Genomic DNA, 17,024 nt, shown 5'->3' on the forward strand with positions numbered 1-17,024 from the left:
ATTGTTATAAGATAGTGGATATATTGGACCCATGAGATACCTAACTGAGGAAAGTCTGGAAGCATCAGTGTTGTATACTATCGTGTAGTGTCACGTGAAGTTTCGCGGAATTTCGTGGGCGTTGATACACAGGGTTACGACAACAGTAATAATGTCAAGGATCCCAAAATACTCTACATAACGTTAAGGAAAGCCGCATGCTGTCGGATAATTTGGCCTATGTTCATCTGACTTGTTGCTGGTGGCCGTTATCATCCGCCATCCATGACTTGACCCTTGTCTTGTCCTCCTTCCCAACCATTTTCACATCGTCTTCTTACATTGAAACTATCCAGGGTCAAATTTACATCTGGATGTTTTGTATACCAAACACGCGATAGCAGCATGCTTTCCGCGACAATCTTAAAAGCACAGCCATTCCCAAACGCGGCTCGGGCTCTCAAATTCTTCACTCGACAGAAAGCGACTGGTGTTGTTGGCACAATCAAGCGACGAAACTATCAATTCAGAAGGATGGCTTCATCTGGTCGTTTAGCTAATCTCGATAAAGATACTCTATTAGCACGGCAGGCCGGATTAGCAAAGAGGACCATTCAAAATCCATCGCAACGCACACCCAATAAGGACACTCGCCGTAATAAGGCCGATCGCCTCGAGAAAGCCCTTAAGGAGGCTAGCTTCCAAATATAGGGCTTCGTTATTTATCGATGCACCTATCGCAGTAATTCTGACTAGGCCGAGTTCTTACCTCGTTATCGATCACGTATCACTGATTCGCTAGAGCATAAGAACGGGTTAGATCTTCTTGAGAGCCTTCAGACTACTGTCTTTAAGAATCGGGAACGATATGAAAACGCGAGTACAACAAGAAACCGGGAGGACTTCTAGCAGTAGGCTAGGTCGGCGATTCATAAAGAGCAAGGCGTATCGCCTGAAATACTCCGCTTTGCTAATATTGAAGCAGCTCGGTATCGGTTCTGTCTTTTTGTAGACGAGGAGTCGCTACAAAGTGTACTTCAAGCTCCTCCTAAGAACTATAGCGATGAACGATGGTTACGAGCCTATTGAAGAATGTACCGTAAAAGACGTTGGATGGATGAAGGTTTCTTTTTTCGATACAGGACTAAACGGATTCGTTAAACATGGGCGAGCATGGTACTTGGGAAACGGAATATGAGCGTCCTTCTGATATTTGCTATGGTATCTCGGGAGGATACATTCCCCGACGTGCCTTGTCTGATTTGAGGAAGAGAAAGGGATTAGAGGTCTCCTTGTGACTGCTGCTCGAACAGAAGCATTACGAAGTTTTGGATCAAGATAATGTCACTTCACTAGCCTCATAGAGAGCCCTGTTTAGGATGATATTGCTACGAGTGTCAGGATGAGGGATGTATATTGCTCGAGTTGGAAGCCTCAATCCTAGCTACGGAAGTTAAGACCGAACTATACCCACAATTTCAATGATATACCTTCGTTTCTGAGCGGGGGGAAAAGTATCATACTCACTATACCATGAGGGTGTCCACAGTTTAGTAGACTGGATATAGGTATGTCGGCGTTCCGGAGGATGACATAGAGAGATAGGAAAGCGTGTCCCTTATTAGATTGGAAGGTCTAAATAGCTAAAAGGAAACCCATTAAAAAGGGCGAGAACCCAGTTTTTGAGAGGAAAGGGTTTGTATAGCCCAGCTATTGTTATTTTTCCTCTCCGGTTCCTGATGACCATATCCAACTTCCCCGCCTGCCCCACAACTCTGATTTCCTCTCTCTTCTGAACTCCAACTCTGTCGAGGACTCCTGAAGGTCCAGACCCTGGCCTTAATCCTGGATATGACCCTAAACCTTCTCCTAGCTTGGCCCTGACACTCACGTTGATCCCCCAATTCTCACATCTTATCGGTCGGAAGGTTTTCCAGGCATCTCCCAAAATCTCACCTCTAATCCAACCCGCTTACAACCGCTTCCACATCACCATGTCTCTCAAGTATGTCCTCTCTGACCCAAGACTAATACGTCAGAGACCAAAGTCAAAGTACTAACTTGGCTCCACAGCTGGGTGATGCTCAACGATCAGGATGGCTTTGTTCGCCTTCCCAACGAGCGCCTGGTTTATTCCTCACCTCCCCGCACCAGCCTGGCGCTGACACCGCCCTCTGGCTACAAAGGCAAAGAGACCTTGTCTGTACAGAGCAGCGCAGGCTGTATTCATCTCACAAATCAAAGGGTATGTTCCGATATCAGCTCTCTTCGGGTTTCACGGGCGCCATGACTGATAGCTTCCTCCGGCTCTAGGTTGTCTACCTGCCCGCCCAGAGATCCGATGACTTCCAATCCTTTTCTTCCCCTTTACTCAACGTCCGCGACTCCCATGTTTCCGCTCCGTTCTTCGGCCCCAATGTCTGGACTGCGCTCGTACAGCCCGTCGCGGGAGGCGGTATCTCCCCGTCCTTACCCGCCGTCCAAATCAAGGTGACCTTCAAAGAAGGCGGGGCCTTCGACTTTCACACCAACTTTGAGCGAATAAGGGAGCGGTTGGAACAGGCCGTGGAGAATGTGAGCGATGGGGCACGTGGAATGCGCGGCGTGGACCTCTCTTCAGTGCACCTCGAGGAGTTGCCGGCGTACGAAGGTCATGGAAATACAGGACCACCACCTCCGGTCGCTAGCGGGGCTCCGACAGCGCCGCAGCACACTCGACAGGTATCAGAGGCAGGGCCTGAACCAGCGGAACCGCCACCTTGTTATGAAGAGGTGCAGTCGCAGAGCGTGGCCCAGGAGTTGGAAGAGAGGTTACGGCGGGCCAGTTAATGTATTGACCCGAGATGGACAGGAACTCAGCGTGGGAGATCATCATTCTGGTCTTTATTTCGTCCCATATGAACCCGGCTCTGCAGAGAGCCAACAAGATGCCAACAAGATGCCAACAAGATACCAATTTCATGTACATAATGATTCTCCCATTTGATAGTTACCCAAAGCGGGCAGTTCCCCATAGAAAGCGATCGGAACTGACATTAACGTGCGCTGGCGCAAGCCCAATCACCAAATTCGCTGGTCACTAAAGTGACCCTCACCACGGATAGGATACTTTAGGTAAACATATAGAAGAAATAATAGCAAATATAGAAACAACATCCCCCGATCAACACCGTTGAGGATGAGATCGCGAGGACGAGGAACCGACCAATCACGTGCGGCACAATTGTGCTCTCAGCGGCCGGGGCGTCCCGATTTTCCAGTCCGAGCTTGGAAAACCACATCCTCGACTTCACCACCCCTACCTTCAATTCCATACACCCCAACCCCACCACATTCTCCCACGACCCCCCGGTCATTGTCTTCAATTGACAGTCGCAATGGGTTTCGCCGACTTTTTCACTGACGTCGTTTCCTCCCTGGGCTTCACCGAGGCCCAGGCTGAGGCTCCCGCTGCCGACGTCGAGACTTCCACCCCCCAGGACGCCGAGCCCGCCGAGAAGACCGAGGAATCCACCGAAGAGACCACTGAGACCGAGTCTGCTGAGGAGACTCCCGAGGAGTCCTCCGAGCAGGCTCCTGAGGAGGAGGAGGCCGAGGAGGAGGAGGAGGAAGAAGAGGAGGAGGAGGAGGAGGAGCCTGAGGACATCAAGCCCAAGCTCGAGGAGGGTGAGTGATTTTGATCGTGCAGTGATTATGCCATTGCCATTGCCTATGGCAAGATCCACGTTGTCTCGATGTGTCACCGGGCGAGCGGATGCTTTGATTCTGGTCGCAGGTGACATTCGGGATGATCACCCACATCGCGGAAGGCTTCAATGGCATTGCAATTGCTTCAAACCATCTATAAATTTCAAAGATCATGCATCACTGACTCATTCCTGTGCAGAGTGCGCCAACTCCGCCCAGTGCGCTCCCTACAAGCACCACTTCGACGAGTGCGTCGAGCGTGTCACCCGCCAGCAGGAGGATGAGGACTACAAGGGTCCCAAGGAGGACTGCGTTGAGGAGTGTAAGTATCCTATCTGAGCTGGGATATACATGCGCCAGACCGTCATGTTATGCTATTCATGAACCAATTGCTGACACGGCACTCAGTCTTCCACCTCACCCACTGCGCTACTTCCTGCGCCGCCCCCAAGCTCTGGCGCGAGCTCAAGTAAACGGATCACTCAAAACCTTCTTTCGGCACTGTGTCTCTCCGTTCTCGTATCGATTCGACCGCGCACAGTCGGCTGACTCGAAACGAGCATACCAAGACTCAACTGAAAGAAATACGAATCCGTTTCCCTGATGATTGTCACCCACAATACCTGACAGTCTGCCGTTTATATCCTTGATTTGAAAACATGGGGATGGCGAGGAGTGTCCTGAATGCTTTCTCCGTCATTTCCTATGTGCATATGGTGTTTTCAAGGCAGGGAGGGAGGAAGCAAAGGAAAGGAAAGAATAATAGACCGCCTTCTCTCTGCCTTGCATGTACAGATAGCTGGTCTTCCGCCTGTTCGAACTGTGCTTGTGTTTTTATTTACTGTGTCTTAAGACGAATCTCATCTGTTGAAAACGGAAGGATTTGATGTGAATGCGTTTTCCCTGGCATTGCTTATATTACCTGGTAGCATGAGAGTAGATTCCAGTTCTGCCCACATATTCAGTTCAGAATGGGGCCGATGGGTGCTCGTCCCATTCATCTGAGGATGTCTGGGAAGATTATCCATATAGACAGCTCGGAGCAACTTAGACAACTGCTTGGGATGTGGTCGTCAAACCTCGTGCTTTTCTCGATATCGCAGCCCATACTATCTTCTGGGGATTTACATTCTCACTCGTCATCACAGCCGTCAGGCCAAGGGGCAAGTAAAGAAGCACTTCATACAGACATCAATTCAGTTACTATGTTCATAAGTCCAATGAATGGACCAACAACTGTCCACGCACAATTCAAAAACAAGAAAATGGGACGCCTCGCATGACAATAGGGGGTATAGATTAGAATCTGCAGGGCAAAATGTTCAAATGCCCAGATGATACCCAAGGAGAAGCGCTTTCAAAATCAGAGATCCTCTAATGGGAACAATATTCCCCAAAAGGAAAGGGAGAAAGTATCAACAGATATAGGTGCAAATTTAAACTATATCGCAGAAGAAAAATGTCTTACAATCATGATCATCCATACTCATGAGCCATAATCAACTCAGACCTTCTTGCAAGTCGAGTCTTCCAGCACACTACCCGAGTGAGTATGCTCCACCCCATCCGATACAGCACCAGTACCCTGGGCACTCACCTCAGACACATCCAGCTCAACACCACGATCAACATCCCACCTCCTCCGCTTGACAATCCTGCCAAACAACCCAATAGACACAGGCAACGGCGCGACCGCAGCGCACAGCACACACGAGAAAATCAACGCTCTCCGCATATTAGCCGGCGGACTCGCATCGTCCCCATCCTTCAGCGCATCCTGAATCAAAATAAAACAAGCCCCGAGTAACTGCCCACCTGTCCAGCAGATGGTACTCCCAATCTCCGGCGAAAACGGATACGTAATCTCAACCAAATACTCCAACACAATCGGCAACATCGCAAACGACGATGCCCCCATCAGCGCCATAACAACGTACATCGGCGCGATACCGGCCGAACTGGACGGCGCGAAAATCAGCCCGATATACGAGGCCACGATGATGGGGACGAGGACTCGGATCGAGCCGAGGTAGTGCTTCCAGCGGTCTGTGATGGGGGACATGATTGCGGCTGAGACGAGGCCGACGACGATGAGGACGGCGCCTGCGATGCCAGCGTCTGTCTCGGAGAAGCCGTACGGACTGAGGATTTGGTTTAGGAGGGAGGAGACGCTGTTGAAGAAGCCGACGTAGACGGCGAAGGGGGCGAGGATGAGCCAGAATTCGAGAGTGCCGAGGAGTTGGCGTGTTGCGGGGATGGGGGGGTGCGGGGGATGGTGGATGAGGCGCTTGGTGGTGTGGGTGGTTCGGCGGGGAGGAAGAAGGCTGGAATGGATGCGACGGTTGACTGTTGGTTGAATAAGGGGCAATTGTTAGTCTGAGAGCGCTTTCTCTATGGGTTTCATGCTTTTGTTTTTGGGATTGATAGTGGGGAATGTGGGGGAGGTATAACCACGTACTATGACGGAGATGTATAAGACCATATTGGGAATATCAGATGGCTTCGTCGCCCATTCGGAGTCCACTAATTGCCCGATTGCCGCGCCTAGCGGGTTCGCCAAACTAGCGAGTGCCGTGGCGCTGGTGCGTCCTTTATCGGAGAACCATAGGTCACTGTAGCGCGTGGGTGCGCACAAGCAGAATGGTTGCGCCAGGCCGATGATGATTTGGCCGAACATGGCAAGGCCGAAGATACCTCCGTTGGCCTTGGTGCCCGCATATCGCAGCCAATTGCCGACAAGTAGTAACCCCGCGGTAGTGACGATGGCTGGTTTGGGGCCGCCTTTGTTGAGGACCCAAATGACGAAACTGCAGCGAAAGAGAGAGGGTGTTAGAAGTACGGATGCAGCGGGGACAGAGTAGACCCCTCGCATCAGGTTGCAGCTCATGCGCAGATTCTTGTTGGTCCGTCGGGTGTATATACTTACGGACTGGCGGCGCAAAAGGCAAAGAGGTAACCCGTGCTCATCCAATTAATAGCGCTCTCAGAGACATTGAAGTATTCGGCGGCCGTGGTGGAGATGGAGGAGAAGGTTAACCACTGGTCAGTGTGAGTTAGCGATTGGTCCGATCATATTGTTCCGAGATCAGATCGGTGGGCTGTGATATGTTCGGAGCATTATGCATACATCCCAGCTCACGACGATATTGAGTAGGACCAGTTGGGCCAGTCCCCAGAACCGCCGTTTATACACTTTGTAGACTGGTCGCGTGGGGGCCACTTCCATGTCCTTGGCAGGCGACATGTTCGACGGCAACAGCAGATTCGGAAAAGATGGACAGACCAGAACACATCCTCTTGTGGGGGGCAAGTCAGAGAGAGTCACAAGAAGGAAGAGTCTGTCCAGCTCTTCGAAAGGGTTGAGAGAAAGTACGGAGACCGGAGTATGGGAAAAATAGGAGGGAGTTCGAGATAAGACAAAAGCAAAGAGAGAGAGAGAGAGGGATCTAATTAAAAGCAAAGCTAAACTACAAGACTAGCTTTTATGGTCGGACCCGTCCCAAACCTGCGGAGAGAGCAACGGGTTACTGGAGATTGTGCAGGTTGTAACTAAACCCAATGGATCATGGATCATGGATCGTGGAGCATGGATGTAACCAAGTTGATCCGAGGTTCTGCATGCGACTGACTTGACCCCGCAAAACGCATGTCAGTGGAGGTCACGGCAGCGGCCGAAAGGACTCGCGTGAGCCCTAAGAGAGAAGGAGTCCCTCCTATTTTGTGGTGCGAGGATTCGAATGTCGGACCATGTGCCCAGCGCCCAGTGCCCTCGCTTCCAGTGAACACCTCAACGCGGACTACAAATGGGCTCCGTGGTGGCGGTCTTGGTCCATCCTTCGGAGTGGTGGCGGTGGATTCAGTTCCTACAGTAGTTAGCTTAGTTAGCTGAGTCTGGAGTCGTCATGCGTAAGTGGACAGGAAGTGATACAGCCTACAGCACGGGAGACTACGCCTATCACTAGGTACGATGTCCTATGTACGGAGTACGGAGTTAGCCAAATAGGATCCATTCGCGGATCTGATATGACACCCGGGATGCCTCCTATCTGGAATGGTCCACAATTCATAGCGATCGAGATCTCCATATATCGATATTCATGTCTATCCTCTATACATAGATACACTGTTGTCTAGTTAATAGCTACTCTCCATGGTCTACTCTGTACACATCACAAAGACCACCACCAAATCAGGTGGCCGAGTCCGCAGCCTCCGCTGATCCTCCTTTTCGGACTCCCCACCTTCAATTTCTCGTCAGCCCCCGTCTTTTTTGGATCTTCTGTCCATGCTCTGAATCCCGTCCTTATTCTCCGATATCCTGTTCACATTCACTTATATTGTTCCCTCGGTCGGCTTCTCACAGGATGGCCCATTCTTGAAAGCATTTTTCGCTGAGCCTCCCAAGTCCAATCGGTCCCGCGCTGGCATTCCGCCCTGAACGCCCACCATGAACATCAGCCTCCGATCCAGTCAGTCCTCCTACGGAGACCCTCGCTATCTGTCTACCGCGACCGTCTCCGATGTCCACGGCCCGCCTGCCAAATCCCTGGTCGATGGCTACCGCGATGCCGTCCACCCTGAGGATGACCAGCCGCGGTACAATCCGGTAAGGGGAAACCCCAAAACACGCCCAAGGATTCAACGTCCGCGCCCGGAACCACGGATCTTGCTAACCAGTCGAATCTCATGTAAACAGCTCAACCCGAGTCATCCGCGAAGCTCAGCTCTTTTGAACACCAGAGACCCAGTCATGATGTACCTCCTGACCGAGACCGCCATCGGCGATAGTACCAACTATGAAGTGCTTTCCTTTGACGAGGTGGAACAACTCAAGAAAGAGCGCTCCCTCCTTTCAACTCGCATCGAGAGTACCAAGAGGAAACTCGCCATGGAAACCAAGATTCGTGATGCAGCCCAATCCCTCGGTCGCCTCTACAGCCCTCCAAGTCCCCGGAACAGCGGCGAGTACGGCGCCAACGGCACCGACAAGTCGCATCGGCGGAGCCGGAGTATATTTGGACGCAGTGGTGCCGCAGAAGCCCTGGATAAGAGTGACTCGGAACTGGCGATGAGCCAACGGAGATGCGAAGAGCTGGCGCAAGAACTGTGGAGGCTGGAACAAAAGTCCAACCAGATCTCTCAGCGCTTGCTTGAACATACCGCGGGTGTTTTGCAGATGACCCACAAGGGTTTGAAGAAGGCGCCGAAAAACGTGGATGGTTTGGATGGTCTTGACGATGGGTACGACTTTGATGACCGCAGCCTGTACCGGACGACGGAGCATCTGGACACTTATGGAATGAACGGGAGGATAGAGAGTGCGTCTATGGGTGCAGCGTTAGATTCCGAATCACAAAAGAGGCTGGAGGAGCTCAGCGAGCGCCTGTGTAATATGATAATTCAGGCCAACCCGGACGAATTCGTGGAACCACCACCGCACCCTGGTGGTCCTTCCTCCACTGTCGAAGCGCACATCGCATACCTCGAGAACGGCCTGCAATCGCTTCGCTCCTTTGGCTCGGCTAGAGCCTTACCAGTCGATGCAGGTGTTGCAACCCCCAAGACGGAAGGCGCTTGGAAAGCGCAGCTCACGGATATTAACAACCGAGTTCAAAGCATCGTTGAACGGTTTGGCTTGACCCGATCTCCAACTCTGCCTCCGCCTCCTGCGGCGTCCGATGGTGAAGGCCTGCAGGAACAGCTTTCTTATCTCCAGGCTGGCGTGGATGGCCTCGCCAGCCGAGTGGATGGATTGCTCGAGCAGAAGAGTATCCTTACCACCCAGATCCAGCAGCAGCGTGAACTTAACAGCAAGTCGGATGCGGAACGAGATGCCCATATTGCAGACTTGACCGAGCAGTTAGCCCAGGTGCGTCGGGACTACGAAGCTTCTGAACATGAGAGTCAGGCCCATCGGGCGGAATTGGACGCGGTCATGCATGAGCTGGAGGCTCTGCGCCACGATGGCTCCCCGAACGACGAGATCAAGGCTTCTCTGGCGCAGGCCAAGGGAGAAATTGCGCGCCTGCAGGGTGTCGTAGACTCGCTGCATGCCGAGGCTGATATGCGTGCTGAGGAGGTCAGGGAGGCACACGACCACACGGAGGAAGTGAGAGAAGCCAACGAGCGCGCCGGGCAGGAAGTTGCCCAGCTCGAGGCTGAAATTCACCAGATTCGTAGCGAATCGGATGCTCGCTTGAGAGAGGCGCTTGATCAACGTGAACAGGCTGACGCTTACATGAAAGAGGCGCTCGGTCAGCGCGATCAGGCCGAAGAGAATGCTACTCGCCTGGAGAAGGAGATGACCGAGCTAGAAGGCGAGGTCGTGCGCATCACCACTGAGCTCACCATGGTCAAGGCCGAACTCGACGGCGCCTACGGCACCCGTGCCCAGCGTGCCGCCGAGGTGGCTGCCAACCCCGAGATCCAGAAGGAGATTGATAGCCTGCACACACGCAACATTGAGTTGACCGAGGAGCTGGCCATGCTCAAGGGCCAGCAAGGCGGCGGTGACCTTCAGCAACGGGCTGATACCCTCGAGAAGGAGCTCCGGGAGACTCTCGATGACTATGAGGCCATGACCAAGGCCAGCATCGAGTTTGAGAAGGAGCGTGAGCAGTTTGAGAGTCTTATTGATTCGATGCGGGATCGCTGCGAGCAGTTAGAGCAGCAGCTCAACGAGGAGCGTATCAACTGGATGAACTTGAACAGTCCGGGCTCCGTGGGCCGTGATGGATCGTCCGAGACTACATCGACAATGGTGCTGAAGAATGAGTTCAAGAAGATGATGCGTGACACGCGCAATGAAAACATGAAGATCCTGAAGGTTAGTTCGATCGGCTCAACAATTTGTCTTTATCCTTTACTAATGCCATGGTTACAGAGGGAACAAGAAGAGCGCCGCAGAATCGAAGGATTACTCCGAGCCCTCAGAAAGGAGCACGCTCAAGTGACTGGCAAACCCATTGCCAGTCCTGTCGGTACCCCATTATGATGATGACACTAGTTTCTGTTTTCGGATTTTTTTTTTTGCATATCGATCAGGAATTGTATATATAGACTCTCTTTCGTTGTATAATAATTGCATGAGCGCTTCCCACGGCAAGTGCGATGATGTTGTTACCCTAAATACTTCTCAACCAAGCTCAATCTTCACGAATGACCTTTCTATACCAACACTCATTGCTTCAAACCTTTACAGTCTCTCCTTTGATTATGGCCAGGCACCGTGATCGGGCAGCAGGTGATGTTATCCGCCAGTTCCCCCAACCTCGACGCAGGTCATTGTTTGATTTGAAGCACCTCGCTCCCAGCGACGATATCACCACCGACTCGGAATCTATCTACAGCGACGAAAAAGGAATATTCAATGCCATCATGGTACCTACGCCCAGCCGGGATTCCCGCGGCTACGAGACTGTTTATCAGATGGGCCCTATTATGGAAGAAGGGCTCGCAGCCAATCTCGCCATGTTCATTCCAACGAGTAGCTCCAGCAGCAGCCCTCCTTGGACAGCACATCCTTATGACGGGAACAAAGAACGCAAGAAAGCAGATGCCGTGTGGTGGCGCCATCAGGCGCTTTCCGATCAGTCCTCGAACCGACTGCGACAACCTCCATCGAGCCCTTTAAATGGGACAACGTCAACAGCCGAAGCTAGTCAACATCATCGCAAAGCAATCTCCCTCGATACAGTCGATACCAACGAACGGACGTCCAATTGGCCAGGAAAGCCAGGACCAGCCGTTGTGCCTAACCAGCCGCGATATCCCCCGCCAGAAAGAATCCCTACACCCCCAGGAGTCCCCTCGTTCAACACGCCCGAGGCAGTATACACCTCATCTCAATTTCTCAATGGACATAGCGGCGGACGTTTCTATGCACACCGAAATACAGCCGGTGCTGAACAAGGCTCATCTTCTTACGGAGGCGCCTTCCGGAGACTTTTCGGTCTACCAGCCTCTGTCGATGCATGGACAAACATCCAGTCTGCTGTGGGAATTGGACGAGCCGATGATGGGACTATAGTCCATGGTCGATTTCCCTATCGGCAGAGCGGGCATAATGCCAATATGGCTCGACAGATACACGATCATCTGTTCCACCAGAACAGCCTACCAACCGCAGAAAATGGCGATGGAACCGAGAGGGGAGCTGTTGGCTCCAAGGATGGTGATGTCAATGCTCAGCGCAGACGATGGGCTAGAGCATACATTCCTCCTTCTATGGGAAGATTATGGCCGTTCCAAGATAGTCCTATATCGTCTACCCCCGTGTCACCAGTGACCCCTCAACCGGGAATATCAGATCGGGCGCATTCCTTCTTCGGGATCCCACGTACATCGGCTCGTTCAGATGTATCAAATAGTATACTATCTGCCAGCCGACAGAGCGCAGAGGCTACAGCAAACCACATTCCTTCCCACCACTCCCACCTCCAATCCGTCCAGTCCATCAACGACGACGACGACAACTCAAATCAAGACATAGACGCAGTCCCAGAAGGCATACATTCACCCTCCGACATCCTCTCTTGGCTACCAGTACAATTCTACCTCTGCTGTCTATTGCGAACCTGTCCCTTCCAAGACCGGCGCGACGATGTGGAAGCATTGCAAACTACCAACTCCCAGGATACATATCTGACTGCGCAGAGTCGGCCTTCGCATTCTACAACGCAGTCTGCCGAGTTGCGAGATGACATGGGTCGATTGGGGAGGATTGAGGTTCCGCGTTGGATTGTGGACGTTTGGGGGTGGGTTTTGCCTTATATTTCGTCTCGGGTGTTGGGTGTTTTTTGGTCTGGTCGGTGATGTGAACTTGTGTTTTGTGTCTTTCTTTTGTGGACTGCGAGCTGAGTGTGTTCGATCCTGCTGTCTTTGTGTTGGTTTGTAGTACGACTTGTTATCATTACTGGAATTGATGAATGCATTCGCCTCCTTTCAACAGTGCATCAATGATACGTAAAAATATGGCTTATCCCTGTCCCACTCAAAAAGTCTGACAATCAATGACCGAAATGAAACGAAATTCTTGAAAGCCCATAACATTCATCTCGCCTATGCCACAATGCTAAACTAACACCAAAACAGGAAGAAAGCCTCATTCGCCATGCAATGTCCATACAAGTAATAAACGCAGGGTAGGGCAAAGCAAACAGAACCAGCAACGGCAGAGGGAATATGGGGGGTGATGTGTATTTCCCCCGATGCAGAAAGAGGAACCACAGATAGGAAGGATGAAAAACAAGAGAATACGGTGATGCACGCGTACATGGGTGATAGACATGGAAGGACATGAAATATGGAAGGATTAGGAGGCCCATCGGGTGTAGGCTCGGTGAAATCATCAGTGCAGGCTGCTACATCGGGTCATGGGGAACGTGTAGTTGGGACGTGAGTTGTGGTCGGCGGATGGAATCGATCAGATGACCATATTAGATAGGTGTTTATTGATGGAATGTTGTTGGGGGGGGGGACGGAGCGGGAGTAGGAAGACAGAAGTATCAGAGGCCCTGGAAGAATTGGCATGCTTCCAGGATCTCCTCATCACCGCATGCAAAGTCCCAGCCGACGATACGGGGGTCCACGCTCGCGCAGACGATCTTGCGTGAGTCAAATTGGACTTTAAATACTCTTGATGTGGGAGGCGGAACCCGATTGCGATGAGGGTGGTGGAACTGCTGTGCAGCACCTAGTTGAGCTGGAATGGTTGTTGCTGCTGCCGCTACCACTGCGGCTGGAGGATGCATTGGAGGTGGTGCTGCAGCTACAGCAGGCTGTGTGGGTTGAGGAGGAAGATTGGCAGCAGTGCCAGCAGTCGTGGCGGGGGGAGCAGTTGATGGCCCGGCGACAGCATTACCATCATCTTGGGGTGCTGGAGAGATTGGAGAATTGTTGTCTGTAGCGGGCGGCGTTGGTGTATCTTCGACAGTGTCTTGATCGGTAGGCTGGTTGGTGTTCTGAGTTACCCGAGCTTGCTGGACTGTGGGTGCAGCTACAGCCGCTTGAGCCGCTTGCAGGTGTCGAACCTGTGCTTGTATAGCAGCTCGTGCTGCGTCGCTCAAATTCCCTCGAGCTGCATTAGCTGCGGCATCCGCTTGGCGCAGCCTGTGGCCGATCGACCATGCGCCGTCGCGGTCCTTGTGCCAGATCAAAATTGATTCATCGTAGGAGCCTGACACAATACGGCCCCAGGCACTGCCTCCGCCACCAGGAGGAATCTTGGCCCCAAGAGCTCGAATATCACGGGGGTCTCTAGATCCAGCGGTGTTCGAATGGTATCCAGCGCGACGCAACGCGCTGGTGCCAAGGTGCACAGGTGCACCTGCTTGCCGGGCTTTCCAGAAAGCAGTCTCGACCTCCATTGCCTCCATCCGCAGAGCTTCATCAGCACCGGGTGGATCGCCGAACCCTGCCTGCACTGTACGGACCAGGTTGTTGTGTCCACGCAAACAAGCCACCTCCGCCCCAGAGATATGATCATAGATGCGCACTGTATTATCGTTGCTACCACTAATGATGCGGCGACTGTCGAATTGAACACACGCAATGCCCTTCTCGTGGCCCATCAAAGTCTTCAAGCAGGTGCCGTTGCGAATATTCCAGACCTTGATCATGCGGTCCCCAGATGCGGTCACAATCTCGTCGCCATGAAGTTGCATTGCATTGACAGCAGCTCCATGGCCCTCAACGATCATAAGCAGAGAGTAGGCCTTCAAGGCCTTGATTTGTCCGTTGGCAATGCTGGCCTCGAGCATGTTGGGGGCAATGTCATTGAGGTCGATGATATATGATGGATAGCTGGCACCACCGCCTTTGCAAATCCGGGGATAGTCCTCATCGTTGGGCAATAGCTCGTGTCGATTCCACACCTTGACGGTTCTATCTTTCGAGCAAGTTACTAAGAACCGATGGTCGAACTTGAGATTCAGCACTGAATCAGCATGGGCATTAGTAATTTGATGGAGCTTCTGGCCCGTCGAGAACTTCCACAGAATCACACTTTTGTCGCTGCTGCCAGAAATAATGACATCTTCCTCGGGGCTCGGATCGAATTGCAGGCACAATACTGATTTAAGGTGTCCGAGAAGTGGGCGGTACCAGAGTCGCTTGGTCTCCAAATCCCAAACTCGTACCGTCCTGTCCCGGCTCCCACTGACCAGCCATTTCCCTTGGAACTGTATAGCATAGACACACTCTTGGTGCGCATCCTCCGGGTAGGACGGATGCGGCAGTTGGAAATTCGTAAACCGGCCGTGGTGCCAATTGGCTTCGAGACGTCGGCGCTGCTTGTAGAGATGCACCCAATTCACCCTAACAGGTCCATTCGGCGTTCGCGTGAGTAGTGACGACTTCAAAGGTGGCTGGAGGAATGAGATTGAGTTGTGAGCAAGACTTGGCGACGCAAGCCCTGCTTTCTCGAGGGATGTATGCGTTCCTCGATCGCTCGCATCAGCCATGTGGTGGTCGCCCTCGCTGTCTGGTCCAACCTTGCCAGTCGATGATCCCTGACCGTCCGCACCACGTGTGTCATACCACGAGGGTGGCACGCGCCTCTTGTGCTTTGGTTCACCCAGATCCGGTTCCGAATACCGAGGTCGAGAACGGCGGGTCTGAGGTGACATCGCTTCGGCATGCTCTTGCTCAAAGTTACGAATGGCGCGCGTATCAACTCGCCAGCCCTCATTAATGTACAGCACGCGCCACAGACCGGAGTCTAGGATTCGACTGCGCCATGAGCGAGACGCGAGCGACGCCGTCAAGAGTGTGCGGGGATCAAGATATGAGAATATTTGGAAGGTGAGCTCGGGTGGTAATTTCACAACGGGGTCCATGTGGAGAAGGGGATTCAGACGGTCGACGACGCCAGCGAGGGTGGCAGTTGAGAGAGAACGAAGCAAGCTGTAGGCGAATTCTGCAGTTGAGTACCATTGGGTGAGCACGCGGGCGCCAAAGGTAGAGGAGGAGGTTGGGAGGTTGGGAAAATTCAGGGAAGTCCCCAAAACAAAGTATGCAGGAGGAACCACTTACCAGCTCGGTCGGCCTCACTCTGGGCTAAAACCCATTCTGGAAGCGACATGACATTGTCGGATGGCAGATCCTTGTCTGACTGGCTCCGTGTGTCATCCGAGTAGCCCTCATCCAACTTGAAGGCCGGTGACAGAGACGGAGCGGTATATCCAGAGAAGGTGGTCACCTGCAGCCGCAAAGCCGGGCGGGATAGCGAGTCCGATCCAGTATCTTCCTCCATCAGTGCTGAAGATGGACAAGGTATCACAGCGATGCGCGCGCAGATACGGGGTTGGGGATGAGGAGTTGGGTAAATGGGGGTGGTTTTTGCAGGGTACCCGGTCCTCGCAAGATACTCAAAGCACTGGTCGCATTCACTGAAGACCTTTCTTTCAGAGTCAAGGTTGCAGAGAGGGATAATCCCTCTTGCGGTGCAGAGAGGTAGGACAGACGATCGGGGGTGTTCTCGCCGGACTGTAAGTCACGTCACGTTTGGCGGTTTGGCGGCGGCTGGATCCACCCCGAAGTTGATAGGTCGGGCGGGAGCAGTCAATAGTTTAGTCAACCGGTTAGCTCATCAGACGGACAGGACGTTACGCTTCGAAGGGTAAGAGGGAAGGAGGGGATGAGGAGATCATATGCAAGCTGATCAGATAGTCAACTCTGGGAGATTGATGGTCAGGTAAATGAACGAGAAGCACAACAAACAGAATCTGACAAGTCCAGTAAATCGAGGGTTCTGGAATGGCGCTGTATTGATCACGTGACAATCGACGGGACGGAGAGGTATGCGGCAGTCAACAATGACTAGATCAATAGGTCTCAGCATTTAAGATCATAGATGAATGCTTGTTTTGATACCCGTGTCTAGCTAACTTCTTTGGCTTGCAGGTTACCTATAGTGCTTTCAGGAGCTATGACCTTACAGCCTTTGTTATCGTGCTTATTCATTCTAATCCTGGTTGTTCCGGCAGACAATATATAAGTACCGGGCACTAGCCCTGGTTCATAGGATCATAGTAGATAGAGACATGGTTTTCAGGGATGAAAGAAGTAGACATGCTGATCTCCACTCATTCTAAGATGTACCTCAAGATTCAAAGAGAACCCACTAGTAATGGATTGAATCCATCAATCCTACAGAGGGTACGTATGAGTCCTGGGCATATCGGTAGGTTGTCGTTGATGGTAGCTAGCTTAGGGTAGAGTATTCCCTACTTCTTTCTCTTGATACAGTTCACCCCACCACAGTTTATCAGCTTTAGCACATCTTGGAATGAATCAATCTAATCATCTTCTATCATCTCATATCCGGAACCCAAACCCCTGAGCCTCATCGTAGACTC

General features: G+C 52.2%; 7 protein-coding genes across 7 annotated transcripts; 5 read left to right on the top strand and 2 right to left on the bottom strand.

Moving 5' to 3' along the window:
* Window positions 1-847: 847 nt before the first annotated feature.
* On the top strand, window positions 848-1,177 carry N7458_001808 (uncharacterized protein; the record flags this gene model as incomplete). The annotated part of the gene is given in 2 exon segments (XM_056905191.1): window positions 848-979; window positions 992-1,177. The coding sequence occupies 2 exon segments, from the start codon at window positions 848-850 to the stop codon at window positions 1,175-1,177; spliced, it is 318 nt and encodes a 105-aa protein (XP_056769298.1).
* A 796-nt stretch (window positions 1,178-1,973) lies between these two features.
* Window positions 1,974-2,808, top strand: N7458_001809 (GRAM domain-containing protein; the record flags this gene model as incomplete). The annotated part of the gene is made up of 3 exons (XM_056905192.1): window positions 1,974-1,984; window positions 2,053-2,224; window positions 2,293-2,808. The coding sequence occupies 3 exons, from the start codon at window positions 1,974-1,976 to the stop codon at window positions 2,806-2,808; spliced, it is 699 nt and encodes a 232-aa protein (XP_056769299.1).
* A 548-nt stretch (window positions 2,809-3,356) lies between these two features.
* On the top strand, window positions 3,357-4,155 carry N7458_001810 (cytochrome b-c1 complex subunit 6 family protein; the record flags this gene model as incomplete). The annotated part of the gene is made up of 3 exons (XM_056905193.1): window positions 3,357-3,645; window positions 3,866-3,988; window positions 4,075-4,155. 3 exons carry the CDS (start codon window positions 3,357-3,359, stop codon window positions 4,137-4,139), a joined length of 477 nt encoding a protein of 158 aa, XP_056769300.1. The 3' UTR covers window positions 4,140-4,155.
* Window positions 4,156-5,170: 1,015 nt separating this feature from the next.
* Window positions 5,171-6,910, bottom strand: N7458_001811 (putative cell surface receptor/MFS transporter (FLVCR); the record flags this gene model as incomplete). Its single annotated transcript, XM_056905194.1, has 4 exons — window positions 5,171-5,953; window positions 6,125-6,473; window positions 6,593-6,705; window positions 6,794-6,910. The coding sequence occupies 4 exons, from the start codon at window positions 6,908-6,910 to the stop codon at window positions 5,171-5,173; spliced, it is 1,362 nt and encodes a 453-aa protein (XP_056769301.1).
* Window positions 6,911-8,113: 1,203 nt separating this feature from the next.
* Window positions 8,114-10,660, top strand: N7458_001812 (involucrin repeat protein; the record flags this gene model as incomplete). The annotated part of the gene is made up of 3 exons (XM_056905195.1): window positions 8,114-8,272; window positions 8,363-10,492; window positions 10,550-10,660. 3 exons carry the CDS (start codon window positions 8,114-8,116, stop codon window positions 10,658-10,660), a joined length of 2,400 nt encoding a protein of 799 aa, XP_056769302.1.
* A 221-nt stretch (window positions 10,661-10,881) lies between these two features.
* On the top strand, window positions 10,882-12,480 carry N7458_001813 (uncharacterized protein; the record flags this gene model as incomplete). The annotated part of the gene is made up of 1 exon (XM_056905196.1): window positions 10,882-12,480. One exon carries the CDS (start codon window positions 10,882-10,884, stop codon window positions 12,478-12,480), a length of 1,599 nt encoding a protein of 532 aa, XP_056769303.1.
* A 692-nt stretch (window positions 12,481-13,172) lies between these two features.
* Window positions 13,173-15,919, bottom strand: N7458_001814 (F-box and WD domain protein; the record flags this gene model as incomplete). The annotated part of the gene is made up of 2 exons (XM_056905197.1): window positions 13,173-15,583; window positions 15,700-15,919. The coding sequence occupies 2 exons, from the start codon at window positions 15,917-15,919 to the stop codon at window positions 13,173-13,175; spliced, it is 2,631 nt and encodes an 876-aa protein (XP_056769304.1).
* Between the last annotated feature and the right edge of the window lie 1,105 nt (window positions 15,920-17,024).

The sequence above is a fragment of the Penicillium daleae genome, assembly GCF_028827525.1.
Source record: "Penicillium daleae strain IBT 16125 chromosome Unknown utg000002l_segment0_segment0, whole genome shotgun sequence".
Lineage (NCBI taxonomy): Eukaryota > Fungi > Ascomycota > Eurotiomycetes > Eurotiales > Aspergillaceae > Penicillium > Penicillium daleae.